This window comes from Hippocampus bargibanti, linkage group LG02 (assembly GCF_051943395.1).
Source record: "Hippocampus bargibanti isolate YZ-2025 linkage group LG02, ASM5194339v1, whole genome shotgun sequence".
Taxonomy (NCBI): domain Eukaryota; kingdom Metazoa; phylum Chordata; class Actinopteri; order Syngnathiformes; family Syngnathidae; genus Hippocampus; species Hippocampus bargibanti.
Genome location: NC_142735.1, coordinates 13,044,388 through 13,059,640, shown reverse-complemented (window position 1 = coordinate 13,059,640; position 15,253 = coordinate 13,044,388). Strand labels below are relative to the sequence as shown.

Genomic DNA, 15,253 nt, shown 5'->3' with positions numbered 1-15,253 from the left:
CACTTGTCTGTCAAGACCCTGTTGAGTGAACGGAGATTTGTTTTTAAATACGTACGTGATGCATCTTTAGAGATGATTGTTGAATATATGCAAAGACTGAGACATACATATACTACATATATATGTAGTACTTATTTATGGAACTAATTAAATTCCCCCCTAACTGTTTTCCTGATTGTTTTGGGCTTGGCTAAAATAGTGGCCAGTGATACATTTGGGCATCCCAAGTAAGCATTGGCAGTGATTTGTGACAACAGGCAATGTAGAAAAAGTGCTTCAAGCAATATTTAAGACAGAGGATTGGATTGGATTGGATATGCCTTTATTAGTCTCACAGTGGAGAAATTTACATTTCACAGCAGCAAAGTGATGAAAGACAAAAGAGTGATGGCAAAAAACAAAAAGAAAAACAGTGTGACACGACAGCCGACGTGTAGACAAGAGGTTTGCAAAGTGATGTGGAAAAGCCTCACAATCACTGTAGGACATACTCAGCCACGAGAGGACTTTTTTTTAATGGCTCAAACAATTACTGTATATATAATATGTCACCGTCATTTTTCAAGTTTGTATTTCATTGAGAGTTGACAGTTGAACAGGATGATATTCCAGCAGTGATTGTTTTTGCTATCTACTTCCTGTGCTTCTGTGGGGCCTTGGGGAAAGCGAAAGATGGAAATTTCATTATGGAGCAGCAGACGTCAGGCTTGCTTCCTTTGAGATCTTCAACTCTGAATCAGGAGCCGAGCACAGAGTGCAAAATCAACTGTCAGGGGTCATTGAGGCATGTTTGCTATGTGGAGCAAACATGGGTGTGCCCAGTTTTCTTCACCCAGCTGTTTTTGGCCCTCTGTGAATGTGTATGTGTGTTTGAGTGTAGCGGTTTGCAGCAGAGGGTGGTACCTGACTGGACATTAGTGTAATAACTTAATGAGATAAACAAAGTAACCCTAGAACCCCCACTCTTAACATTGATCTACCTTAAGTAAAATCACACACTTTAAGTAAAATCACACAATAGCTACTATGATTACCATCCAAATTAGTGTATTACTAAGGCACACCTAGATGGTATTTGACAAAAAAATGAGCATCGACCTCACGCTTTTAGTCATGAATTAACAATAGAGAGGACATCCATCAATACTCGCAAGTACCACCCTGAATATTTTCAATGTTTAGCATGGATGTTTTTTTTCTAAAATTATGGAAGAAATATTGCTGAAAAATATGGTGCCTTGCTTTAATTTAATGCATTGTAGGCAATAACAAAAACAATTCTGTAACTGTACCGCCATCTAGGGATAGTTTTCTGTACATGTGCATTTTGTTCCTAATGTTATTTGACTAGTTGGTCCTCTCTTTGTGATCTGTAATGCAAGTGTCGATAAATATGCTGCATTATAAAATAAGATTATGAACGAGATAGAACATGGTGGCAGTGAATTCAATACAACTTATTTCACAACAAACAAGCAGTCTGTCAAATCGTGCGTGACCAATGCCTTAAAAACAGCCTTGAAGCGGTTTACTGCCAATTCTTGCTGGTGTTTACTGTCAAATCAAACACAAAACTAAAAGACTTACATGCATTAGCTTAATGCAAACACCGAATGGGAAATGGCATTCGTGTGCCTATCACCAGCATTGAGTTGGATGGGTATTACCCTTGAAGCAACATACATATGATCACTAATGGTGGAGCAACATGCATAGAGAGACAAAGTCAAATTATTCAGATGATAACATATTCTTTAGCTTTTGCAACAACAGCAATACTATTATTGAATTTCACCCAGAATATGTGTCTAGTTTATCTGTAGGGCAGCCCAGTAGTCGAGTGGTTAGCATGCCGTATGCATTATTAGCTGGTGGTAAGGTCAAACCCTGCTCCGGCCTCCCTGTGTGGAGTTTGTTCACCCTGGGCATGCATGGATTTTCTCTGGGTACTCCAGTTCCTCCCACATTTTAAAAACATGCTTCAATAAAAGAAGTGTCCCCTGCCAACTGCCTGATGACAGCTGAGATAGGCTCCAGCACCCTTTCACGACCCTAATGAAGATAAAGCGGTTCGGAAAATGAATGAATGTTTGTCTGCATCAATATTGTATTTAAATTCCATATATTGAGAACGATCGATTCACATGTACAAGGTAAGGTGCCACATGGGCTTCTTCGTTGTCAAGATGATGTCATTTTCCTTCCAGACAAAATGGGTGACCAAATGCAACTTGGTGCCAAGTTCAGGCATCACTTGTCACACCATGAGTTCCATTTAGCCCTCTGTGGGCTAAACTCACCTCATGGAGATCCCCATTAGTGTACTTTAGTCCCGTTAAAGAAGAAACATCCAATAGGCCAGGCTCACGGGTCACGCAGTGTCCCTGTGATTGGCTACGAGACCAAAACACAACTGCAACTCCCACATGGGGTGAGTGGAGGCTTACCGTGAGCCTGATTAAATGTTGTGGCAAATAGGTACAAGATGTTAATACATTGGTGTTTGGAAACAGTTGCATGGACATAGACCTACTTCTGTACGTATCATTCATTTATTACCTTGTACATTTTTTTTAAATTGAATGCAACAATGAGCCGCTAAAGTTAGGTTGGAGTCCATTATTGTATGTTTATTTTTCAATAGCGGCAGGGTTGTGATTGCTAAGGCTAAGCATATGTTTTGTACATTTTAAGACCCTGCTCAATATATAAATCACACATGATTATGTGGTTTTCTCTGCTCCGGATCAACCAGACATTTCATTAACTTCAGTGGGCTAATTCCCCTTTTGTTATTATTAACTTAAATAGAATAATCAATCAAGAAAAAAATTGCTAACCATTCACAAAATACTGTGCCCGTAGATTTGCTGGATGCCTGGACTGAGAACCACAATTACACTCAACCTCTAGAGGTAGCCACTTTTTCTAGGAAAAAAATAAAAAATAAACCAAGAAATACCAAATATGAAATAAATATTGCCCCTTGAAACCCATTTTTGTCATGGGCGAAATCATAATTATTTGTAATTATTTTGTGACTCCTCGCTGTTAAAATGTATTGTCTTACTACTTGCAGTCTTAACAAATGCATGGATAGCTAGTTCCGAAATCAGAAGCAAAAAAGCAAACTATTCCATTCTTTAAAAAAATACTGTAAAAAATTCTTTCAGACAGTCAATGTTGTTTAGAGTGTACACAATTAGCCTTTATTTCACAAGAATGTTTGCGAGAAATGTGAAGTAGACATGGACAATGTGATCGTCTGAACCTACCGTAGTATGGTGAACATGTGTGAAAGGAAATCAGGGTCAAGTTGTGAGCAAGATAGGAAACGCACACCACCCTAAACTGTGTTTAGCACATTACACAAAGACACAACAGATGCACTGGAGTGATGTTTGTGTGTGTGTTTTGTTCTTGATGCCATCTGCTGCCCTCAGACACCTGCTGTGTAGTACACACCACATTGACCACATGGCCCGAAAATAGGGCAGTGTCTCATGCGTATACACCACATGGAGGAAGTTTCGGTCATTGGAGCTATATGACCAGACCAGGCTTTTTCACCTCTATCATGTAATTTGGTCAAAGCTTGGCATCACATTTGATTAAAGAAATCTTTTCTGGTAAAAATGCCTGAATATTAAAACTGCTGAAAAAGTCTGATAAAAAAGTGTTTTTTTTATTCACTGTCTTAGTACTCTGGCCCAATAGATGCTTAGGCATGAATACATATTGATTTTTGTGTTTTGATAATTGTTATCGATTATGCATTTCTGATACATACTAAAGTGCATCACTTGATTTATTTCAATAAGAATTAAAGAAAATTAGATTTCCCATGATGTTGAAAGATAATGAAATCCATATGTAACACTGAGCGTGTATTCAGGCAAAGGAAAGCCATATTGAGACATGGAGAAGGAAGTCATCCTTTGTAAATGTGACACAAATAAAAGGCGGAATCATCTGATACATCATCCAGGATTATCTTTTATTAACTCTACAGAAATGCACCCACAAATGAGATGTATTTTTCAGCCGATCGTGTGAGATTTCATTTGGTGTTTTGTGATAGTAATGATGTCCCCTTGTGTCACCAGGTACCGCTTGCAGAGAAAATGGTGGCCAATGTGCGTGCCTTGCTCACCCCAAGACAACATGTTCAATCTGATGAGCAACTGTTGCACCTGGTTCTCCAAAATCCAGGAGCCAATAAGGTGATCTTGTCAAGCATCACTACTGGATGCTAGAATCAGAATCAGAAAGCCTTTAATCGTCCCAGAATGGGGAAATTTGCAAAGAATGTTTGACTGATGCTGCACTTGATGTAAATCACCGCAATTTTTCTCATAAGATGGTGCCTTGTCATACAAGTGAGTCAACTTGATAGCAGCTGAACTCTTGAAAAGCAGCAATTTGGCAAACTATGAATTCTTTGAAAAAAATGTCTTCAATTCTTCAATAGCCACTCCCGTTTTAAAATCTACTGTCAAACTAAACATTAAACACAGGGACTTACACCATATTTAAAATAACCACATTGCTTTGCCTTCAGTCTTCTACCTTAATGCAAATGCTAGATAGCATCTATGTTGTGTTTGCTGGTTATGTACAATAATTTATTCAGCAGCGGGCCGAACATAATAGATAAAGAATATAATAGGATCACTGTTTAGTGATCCTATTATATTCTCTATCTTCTGAAAAGAATTACTAATATTCGTGTCATTCTGATGTGCTGTGAAGAGTTGAAAAGTCTTTAAAGCAGTATAAAAGCTTAACCAAAACAAACATCCGAATCAAACCTCTGAAGATGGAGGACACTGATTCGCTGTGCAAAGGAAAAGAAGGTCCATCTCTCTGTCTTATGTTGCCCCCAGGCGGCCAAAGCAGACACAGCAGAGAGAACCGCACATTCGATTGACGCACTGACAGAAAAAAACTATTGAATTCCTTTTATTCAGTCATGTAATTATTTCATGTTTGTATAAAGTACAATATTATGGGGTGTTATTTTCACCTCCATCAAAGATACATTAACAAAATCTGTATTTCTTTTTAGGAACACTGGAAGAAAAGAATTTTATTTGCATTCATGACAATAAAAAAGAATTATTCGAGATGGACATGTTTAGAGTTCCTCAAACTCAAATCACTTCAGTTTATTCGTTCTTTCATGTTGCTTAATGATTCATTCAACACATTTAGTGCCATCTTAATTTTGCTCACTGATTTGATTTCAATTGTGAATGTTTGATTTATTTTATAGGCCAGTGACTGTTCTCGTGGTGGGTCTTGACAAAGCAGGAAAGACGTCCTCCATCCGGGGCATGTTAAGAGGTACAAATCAATGAATTATTAGCAATAAATATTACATCTCCATCAATGTTTGATGAATTTTTTGTTTTATCAAATACTGTATTTCCACACGTAACAGGTGTGGCCATCTTGTTGACTCAATTGTACAGTATATGAGGCATTCATTATGTAGGGAGTTATTATTTATAGAAAGGCATTTTTATGTTGACATGCAATAACACTATTTTTCTTGCTATCTTCAAAGTTACCAGAATATGTTTCAACTGGTAGCCACATTTTGAATTATTAAACAAATTATGGCCGTTTAAAAATATTCATTTGGTTTCACTTTCACCATTTGATAGTTTTCCCGTTCTGTATTTCTTCTATCACCTGCAGTGCCCAAAGGGGTGGAAGGAGGCCCCACCCAAGGCTGCGTGAGGAATGAGCTGAGGGTGGAGAACTATCTGGTCACCCTGTTGGATTTGGGTGGCTCAGTAGAATCACAGGGGTCTTGGAGGGAGCATTATGGAGAGGCACACGGCATCATCTTTGTGGTGGACTCCAGCGACCGGCCGAGGATAAAGGAAGTCAAGGAGGTCTTGGCTGACCTGCTCAAGCAGCCCAGAGTGGCAGGAAAACCCATCCTGGTGTAATTATATTCCTTGTTTTTTCTCTCTCTACAGAACCTAAATTTCCCAACATTACTCTGTTGTGGCATATCACTATACTGATGATGATTATTTATTATCAGCAGCACATAGCTTTTTAGTGGGTGGTTTATCCGGTGGTGAGAATCACACATACGGAATGAGCGGTTTAGTTGTTCTGTCCCGCGTTGTCCACTCTTGACTTCATTTTATTACCGGGTCTTGTCCCCTGCGCCTGTAGCTCCTCACTGCTGTGGCAAGTAGAAAAGTTAAAAGGTTAATAGAAGCAATATTTTCCGAAATGAAACTGGTGTAAACATGCTGCTGGTCAAAGCGCACACAAGAACCACTCATGCTGTTCTCTCAACCAAGAACAGAGAAAACAGTGCGGAAGACGACAAACAAACAAACCTGCAAACTAAAAATCACACAAAATAACCGCAAAATGAACGCTGCAAACAACCAAGAACTATGAGGCAATATGCTAACCACAATTTCAACACTGATGAAAAAGTTCTTTTTTTTTTTAAGATGTCTGATTTAACAACTGAATTCTAAAACTCAGTCTGTCCATCATTGACCATCTTTACAGCTTGGCAAACAAACAAGACAAAATGAATGCCTTGCTGGGAAGTGAGCTGATCGAGATGCTCTCTTTGGAGAAGCTAGTCAACCAGAGCCGCTCCGTGTGCCATATCGTAAGTCTCACAGTAACATGAACTCATCTCACATCAAACTAACATGAAATGGACTATGGTCCCCTTTCCCCACAAGGAGCCTTGTTCAGCCTTCATGGACGTTCGGCGCTGGTCGGACAGGAAGGCGTTACGAGGGCTTCGCTGGCTGCTGCGAGCTGTCTGTCTGGATTACCCGGGCCTGTGCAACCGTGTGGCACAGGACAGCAGGAGGCCTCTTGAGCCCATAGAGACAGATGGCAAGGCGGAGAAGGCGAGAAAAGGAAACAAGAGCGAACGGTGAGTCATGCTCAGTGCCAGTACATTATGAGTACGTCCACATTGTGATGAGAGCTGAATGGAAAATACACAAACGAAGGTTTTTGTTGATGCCCGTGCCAATGTTTCTAATTTTCCATGCATCTGAGCCCTCAAACAAACCGAGCATTCCTTGAACCAGAGCAACATCAGACATGCACCATCACAGCAGTGCACCAAGACTGACTGGTGATCAGTGTATTGCAGGAGCCTGGATAGGCTTCCAGCATGAGGAGAAGCACAATAGAAAATGAATGGATGAATCCACAATGTGATGGTATAATGCAATAATCAACTGAAACCTTCATTTGACTTCATATTATCCATCCTAGCGGCCCAGTCGTCAAGTGGTTAGCACATCCACTTCACAGTGCAGAGGTACTGGGTTCAATTCCAGCTCTGACCTTCCTGTGTGGAGTTTCCATGTTCTCCCTGTGCTTGTGTGTGTTTTCTTCGGGTATTCCGGTTTCCTCCCACATTAAAAAAAACATCCATGGCAAGCTGATTGAGTGCTTTCACTATGAAAGCGGTTGGTAATTTCTGTGTTCAGGGTGTCCCCCACCTACTGCCCAAAGACAGCTGGGATAGGCTCCAGCACCCTCAGTGGCCCGAGTGAGGATAAGGCCACTAGAAAAATGAATGAATGAATGAATTATCTATTCTCACATGTAACCACAGCACGAGAACCAGCAAGTCAGACCTCACCACGGTTCACAGGCCAAAGAACAAGGAAAGGAAAATGACAAATGCACAAGGAAAGTTGAAGCCCATCCAGAACATAATGCAAAAGGTAAATCGATTTTGGACAAGACTACGTGTACTTGAATTCCGCCTTGTCATACATCTATTCTGGACAAATTGTACTGCATTTGGCAGGAGGATACACTACAAAAGAAGGAATTTAACAGGAGGAAAAAAAGGACGACCAAAGTTAACAAAGATAAACAAAACAAAGCAGTAGTGAGCGAGGAGGAAGATGAGACAAGTCGAGGGGAGACTGAGAACGTCGACCATCGAGAGAAACCCAGTGGTACACTCATCCCCCCCAGTAGGGGAAGACACAAACAGAAGGGCAAAGTGAAAGAGGAGACACCAAATGCGCCTGAATCCACGCCTAGGCCTAGTGAGGAGAAACCCCTCAGAGGTGAGGCTCGTTTATATATATATATATATATATATATATATATATATATATATATATGCACGCACGCAAGTGACCCAAGTGACAATAAATTATACCCGCACCTGACATTCATCTTGTACTGTATTGCTATTACAGTATTTATGAGGCTGTGTAATATCTCTAAAAGATCAATATTTGTTTGCAACTCAGGTGAGACTTTTAATTAACAAGGGATTTTTGTCCTGCAATGCATTGATTTGTCTGTGCAGCCAACCGGGAAAAGAGGAAAACAAAGAAAGGTGTGAAAGTTAAAAGGAGGAACAAAATCAACACCGAAGGTACATCTGGAACTTCCACTCAACCTGTTGACCTCTCCACCACATTTGGTGAGGATTATCCACTCCCCCAACACATGCAGATTAATTGTTCGATACTATAATAAAAAACTTTTTTTTCCTCCTAGATCTTTACCGAAAAGCCATATTGGCTCTTAAGGAGCGTCAAGCTCAGGGAAAATGAGCTTCTGTGGCATCCTTCTACTCACCAAAATAGACAGAATATAATTTGATGGACAAATGTCAATTTCTCAGTGGATCTGCAAGTCTTTCAAAACGCAGATTCAATCAGATAGTGGAGGTATACTGTTTTATTGAAAATAAAGATCCAAACTGCATGCATGGACATAGGTATTTGTAATTCTCTGTTTTTTAATAAAATGATAATAAAACGACATCAAAAAATTCTTGCCCTCCATTCTCCATCCCCAAAATGGGAATCCATCCGTGGAGGTAATGCACATTTCTCGTTTGAGACACATCTATTGTCAATACTTCACCTGCATGCAGAGTTCAAGTGTCAGTGGGACATGCCAGCTCTTGTGGAAAACAACACAAATAAACTGAAGGATAATGTAATGTGCTCAAGTTGGTTCTCATTACCGTTCTCAGGCCTCCCATTGCACATGAGCATACAAGTTCCGAGTGGATCTTTTATTATATTTGTTTTTTTTTTGTTGTTTTATTGTATAAATTCGTTGATGCAAAGTTAACAGCTACTTTGCTTTCAATGTCATGTTCAACATTTCTGGTGCAAGTGAGAAAGCTGCTGTCCCCGGGTGAACTGGTTGTGTCATAACGGCAGAGAACTAAATTTATAATCGAGAAACCACCGATGAGCATGTATTTTTGTTAAGCTTTTATTTTGAAGGGGGGCAACATCGCTCGCTCGTGTAGATTTACCGTAATTCACAGTGCTGTGGTGGTTGGTTTGGCTTGAATGTTGTGTCTTTCGGCTGGCTTGACCGCAGTCCTTTACGATTCCGTGCGCCCTCCCGCGGAAGACTTGCAGGTTGTCGGTGCGCGATCATTATTTAGCAATTTAGCAAGGCACCCGGCAGCAGCATCCGGCGCACCGACCCCCATTCATCGCGACCCCAACGTGACTGCTTGTCGTCCAGAAAATGCCCTCACCGAGGACGATCACCATCGTGGCCCTCTCCTTCGCCCTCGGCTTGTTCTTCGTCTTCATGGGGACCATTAAACTGACACCGAGGCTTAGCAAAGATGCGTATAGCGAGATGGTGAGTGAGTGAAGGAGAAGTGGGGGGAGGCCATTGTTCTGTGCAGGATGGATGACCTAAATATTCAACTCACCGCAAAATAACCGCTTAACGTTCTCTTTCACACCACTATGATCTCATTTAATACTCCAAACAAACTCTGTCCTTTAAACATCCTGCCTGAAAATTGCATAAACGCCGGGATGTATGACTACCAACACATACATCAGCGGGTAACTAGGCCGTACGTGCGTTCGAATAGGCTCGCTAATATGAATCCGTTGAAATTAACTGCAGCATCCAGTCATGTATTTGGACTAAACAGACAAATAACATCGCGCTGATTTGGTGTTCATCAATTGATTTTGACTTGGTTGTAGTCTGATATGACAATGAAAAGAAAAAAAAGCTACATTGTTGGTACATTGGCTGAACAGTGGGCCAACTCAAGTTTTTTCGTCTTCTGAAGAAAATCTAATAAGCTTTACGCGCACAACCTGAGTAAGGTGAAACGGGTGCTGTGATTCCTTCACGTGTGCTCAAGGTCAGCCACATCCACCAATGCACTTTCAGTTGTTCATTGAACAAGACAAATATTCAAACACAAATATAAAATGAGAAATCACGCGTGGTACTTTGCCAAGCAAAATCCACATCCTGGGGCATGTTTCACAAAGAGTGTTCAACAAACTGACTCACAAACTAATATCAGAGTTGATCTGTTCAAACTCTGGGTTTGTGGTTCATGAGCAGCAAATTTGAACGTGTTTAATGAACTCTGATTGTCTTACCCTGGAATTATCTTCGTACACCACAAGTTTCAAAAGCCAGTATCAATGGACCCCAGATTCAATTCGACGACTCATCATGGCAATGGGGAAAAATAGGGCTGCATTTTTTTCCACAACTTCAGAACTAGAAATATTCATATGCTTAAACATCAAGTTTGAACACATTATAGGGAAAATGTGCAACATTGCCGCAGCTGCTGAAATATACAAACCTTGGGATTTACGGGCTGTTTTTATGACAAAATTTTTGCCCTCTCTGTTGGTGAAGGTGTTAGACTACAAGCAGTTCACAACAGACCAGTTATGTTTATGTAAATTCTGGTGCAAGCTGCAAGGGAAGAGCCCTGTCCATGTTGTTATCGGTTTGATCATTGTTAATGTAAGTGAGAAACATCACAGGTTTCAAATGGGTAAACGGGATTTATGTTTTACATATATGAAAAACAAGGGCATCCTGGTAGTCAGACTGCAGAGGAGCGTTTGATTCCGATGTGGACTTTGCCTGTTCTCCCTGTGCCTGCATGGGTTTTCTCCAGGTATTCTGGTTTCCGTCAACGTTCTAAAAACAGGCACGGTAGGTAACACTCTAAATTATTGTAAAGTGTGGCTAGGAGCATGAATGGTTGTTTGGATTGGATTGGATTTGCCTTTATTAGTCTGGCAGTGGAGAAATTTACATTTCACAGCAGCAAAATTCTGAAAGTTTGTCTATGAGTACCATGCGATTGGCTGGCAACCAGGCCAGGGGTGTCAAGAGACAGCTGGGATTGGCCCTGACACACCCCGCAACCCTTGTGAGAATAAGTGGATCAGGAAAAAAAGATGCACGATATGGTATGGATATGGTGTACTGTATTTACAATGATTTTGAATGAATAAATATTGACCAGTGCCTGTCGTGACTTCCTCCAAGACACAGAGGGCATCGGAGGGGAGCATCGCAATATTGTTCTTTTCCAAGAGCCATTTTCAAGTACTGAGGTTTTTTTTTGGATTGATTTCTATAAAACAAATTGACAACAAAGAAAAAAAAAAGGTTTGCCATAATTTCTACCATGTGTTTGCCTCCAGAAACGGGCGTACAAGAGCTATGCCAAAGCTTTGCCTGGCCTGAAAAACGTTGGCATAACCTCTGTGCTGCTGCGCAAGATCATTGGCTCCCTGGAGGTGTCCTGCGGTGTGGTCCTTACCTTGGTTCCGGGCCGGCCCAAAGATGTGGCCAATTTCGTGCTCCTGCTGGTCATGCTGGCCGTGCTGTTCTTCCATCAGCTTGTCGGCGACCCTCTCAAGCGTTACGCCCACGCGCTGGTCTTCGGCATCCTGCTCACCTGCCGGTTGCTCATTGCCAGGCAGAGCGATGAGAGGCCAGAGAGGGAGGAGAGCAGGGATGAGCAGCAGCCGCAACATCAGCAGCATGTCAATGACCAGGAAAAGAACAAGGTCAAGCAATCTTAAAAGCATTTTTCTCCCACAACTCCCCAGGTACAATGAAGGGAGTCATTGATATTTTTAACACACATAACTTGGAACTGGCAATGACTCATCACCTCGACATAACTGTGGACAATCATCCTTGTGTACATGAGCTCGTCATCTCATTAGGGGTGTTCACACAGGAACTTTAACTCCGGTGTAACCACCGGGGATGCCCTCGTAGAACGTTCACGCATACATAGTTACGTTATACTGATGTCTCCCCTGAAAAGAGTGTAAACTACAGCAAATATAACCCTGCTCGGGGAGTGATTTAAATATTTACTCCGGAGTAAATGCGAGTTGTCCTGTCAGCATTGATACAAAATAGGACATATGAACGCGACAGGGGTAGATGTGAGAAGAGTTGATGACATCGGGTATTTCTTGCTCTGTTGTATTTCCGCCATCTTTACCTTCCCGCTCTCATCCTTTTACAGCACAGGTGTCGAAGTCAAGGCCCGGGGGGCAAATCTGGCCTGCCACATTATTTTATTTGGCCCGCAAAAGCAAATCAAGCATGTCAGGTGCCATGATGCTTGCTCAAGTCCCAAGTGCCCAAAATCTTAAATTATTGTATGTAAACTAGAATAACATTCATTATTCTTGACATCAGATTTGAAAGCTAGTTATTCATTAATTTGTTGTGCATTCTGTATGTAATATGTGGAGGAGATGAACTATTCTCATGGTTTTCCCAAATTCATAACGGCCCTCGAGAGGAAACCATAACTACAATGTAGCCCGCAGCAAAAAATGAGTTTTCCGGTGTCTGATGGACAACAGCGTTGAGTTGTCTTGAGGAGTATAAACAATGGTACAGTTTATACATGCGCATGTTTTATTTCCGTATTATTCCTATCGCAAATCACGGCAGCAGAAAATGCTGTTGGAATGCAAGCGGGGCTACACTGGGATAAACGCGTTTCTCAGCTTTATACAGTAAAGTCTCGTTATATCGATATCGGATATATCGATAGTCCCGGTTATATCGATACTATTTCTATGCACGCACGGAGAAAATTACATGCAAACAGGGTCGGATATATCGATAGTCCCGGTTATATCGATATTTTTTCGGACTCCCTTGAATATCGATATAACGAGACTTTACTGTATGTGTGAACGATCCACAAAATGTACACACGATATATATATATATATATATATATATATATATATATATATATATATATATATATATATATAGTTGTATATTGCAACTAAATACAACGGTGCAGCGCTGATTCAAATGTGTGCTGTTTGAACACCCCTATTGTTTTGTCCCATTCCAAAATTGCAAATTGTTCACTGGCAGCCGTTTTCAACGCAGTGTTTTCCCCATATTCAAGATCATTTTTCAGCATTAGGGCTGATTTTTCAAGACCACAAAATATGTTCTGTGACAATACACATGACCGTTCTACTGAAAGAAATGGGATACTTCTTTCTAGGGTATACATTAGTTTTTAGGTTTTTACAATCTGCAGAAATGCATGGCTTGGTTTCACCAAAAACATTGGGTTACAACCAAAAAGTGAAGAAAATGACATTTTGTTTAATTAGACAGTGACCTTTAAAGGTAATATTAAAAAAAAAACGAGAACGGGTGTTTGATGGCTGCGCAAATACAGTAATGTATTTACATATAAAAGATCAACATAAGTTTTCACAATGCAGAGTCTGGTAGGAATAGCTTCTTCAACAAAACATCCTGAATTTTGCAGGTTTTAGACAGCTCGCAAAATGTGAATGTAGCTTTCCTTCACTTCACCCTCTCTTCCCTTGAGATCTGTTTTTTTTTATTTGTTTACTTTTTTGGAGCTCAAGTCAAACCTTAGTTATTTTTTTTACATGCTGATTGCCATTTACTCCAAGAAACGTGCCATCTTCTTTCACAATCATGGGATGGAATGATATTCAGATGTCACAGTATGATATTATCACATTATGAATCTCACAAGAATTTCAAAAATGTTGCGGGGAAGTTGCTGATATAAAAAGCATATTTATTTCAGTGGTCATTAAGTATTCTCAATAAACATCATATCCTTGATAACGTCTCCACACCATTTGATGCAGAATTCAAGGAATATCTTTAGAATTAAATGTAAACTCTGGTTTTATTATTACTCCAACCCGCTCTGCGCCCTTTGTAATATTCACAGAACTGTGCATGTTGCAAAATGTAAATGAGTCAGACCTATGAGGCAGCTTATTTCTCCCATAACAACTATCTTTTATTGTCAGTTACATATGGAATTGTGTGAGTTCTTTGTCAGAGGGCTATTCCATTGGGACATTTTTAATGTATCTAAAATTCCCAAATAAAGACATCATTTTTTTTCTGGCATGCTTTTCAATGGACACGTTTTGTCCAATTAGTTCTCCGACTCTGACCAAGACATGGCAAAAGGCAGAGAGGTGCAGCGGTACTTCTGAATAGGAAGGAGAATTTTGAAATGAGTTTGTTATTTCCCAAAACAAATAACATTAAAAATACAGGTTAATATCATTGAAACATGGGAAGAAGACCTTCAAAAAATTGTAACCCATTAAATTGTAATTATGAAAGTATAACAAGTGGATTTTTTTCTTAATTCACCCAACAATAGTTTAAGTGGCTGCATAATCTCGGTTTTTAACATGTCTCTGTTGTGGTTGTGAGTTGGCTAGGGCTGTGTTGGTATTAAAAATTCATTTAAAACACACAATAATGACAACTAAGTTGTTTGTCATGTGTAAACATCCCCAGGCTGCAGATGTATTCCTTTTGGCAAATTAGCAATGCATCTGGAACAACTCTTATTTATTGTCGGTTACAAATGGAATTTTGTGAGTTTTTTTGTGTACGTTCTTTGTCAGAGGAGTATTGTATTGGGACTTTTTGTTTTTCATGTATCTAAAATGGCCAAATAAAGATGCAGATTTTTTTTCCCTTCGTATTTATTTGCAGTTTCATCCATTCTTAAATCTGCGTATAATCAGTAGGGTTGCGGGTGTGCTGGAGCTCTTTTTAGAGAGCAGGTTCTTTTGGCTCGGCTCCTCAGTTTTTTTTACGCTTAAATTAACTTACTATCACAAATAAGGTAAAATTATATGTAAAATGAATTACTAATATAAAAAAGCACACATTATCTCATTTTTTTAAATTCATGTGGCTTTCTCCTGAACACATACAACATGGAGTGCTACAAAAATTAAATATAAAGTAAAAAAACAGACTCATCTCAAAAAAAGGTCAAGAAAAATTTCCAATCTCTGATTGTGTATATTTATAAGCATTTACGTATTTACACTAAAACAACATAAGCTTTGATTACCGCACAACAAATCATCAATGTAAATTAGAAAAAAAAGCA

General features: G+C 39.9%; 2 protein-coding genes across 3 annotated transcripts; both read left to right on the top strand.

The window, feature by feature from the left end:
• The first annotated feature begins 2,436 nt into the window (after positions 1-2,436).
• On the top strand, positions 2,437-8,958 carry arl13a (ARF like GTPase 13A). Of its 2 annotated transcripts, XM_088989439.1 has the most exons (11): positions 2,476-2,537; positions 2,866-2,915; positions 4,107-4,223; positions 5,276-5,346; positions 5,704-5,956; positions 6,547-6,652; positions 6,729-6,928; positions 7,625-7,736; positions 7,823-8,090; positions 8,339-8,455; positions 8,533-8,958. In XM_088989439.1, the coding sequence occupies exons 3-11, from the start codon at positions 4,135-4,137 to the stop codon at positions 8,586-8,588; spliced, it is 1,272 nt and encodes a 423-aa protein (XP_088845565.1). In that variant the 5' UTR covers positions 2,476-2,537; positions 2,866-2,915; positions 4,107-4,134; the 3' UTR covers positions 8,589-8,958. The 2 variants fall into 2 exon arrangements, with proteins under 2 accessions (XP_088845564.1, XP_088845565.1); XM_088989438.1 differs by lacking the exon at positions 2,866-2,915 and having other exon boundaries at positions 2,437-2,537.
• Positions 8,959-9,337: 379 nt separating this feature from the next.
• tmem35a (transmembrane protein 35A) lies at positions 9,338-14,834 on the top strand. The gene is made up of 2 exons (XM_088989440.1): positions 9,338-9,648; positions 11,490-14,834. The coding sequence occupies exons 1-2, from the start codon at positions 9,529-9,531 to the stop codon at positions 11,871-11,873; spliced, it is 504 nt and encodes a 167-aa protein (XP_088845566.1). The 5' UTR covers positions 9,338-9,528; the 3' UTR covers positions 11,874-14,834.
• The last annotated feature ends 419 nt before the right edge of the window (positions 14,835-15,253 follow it).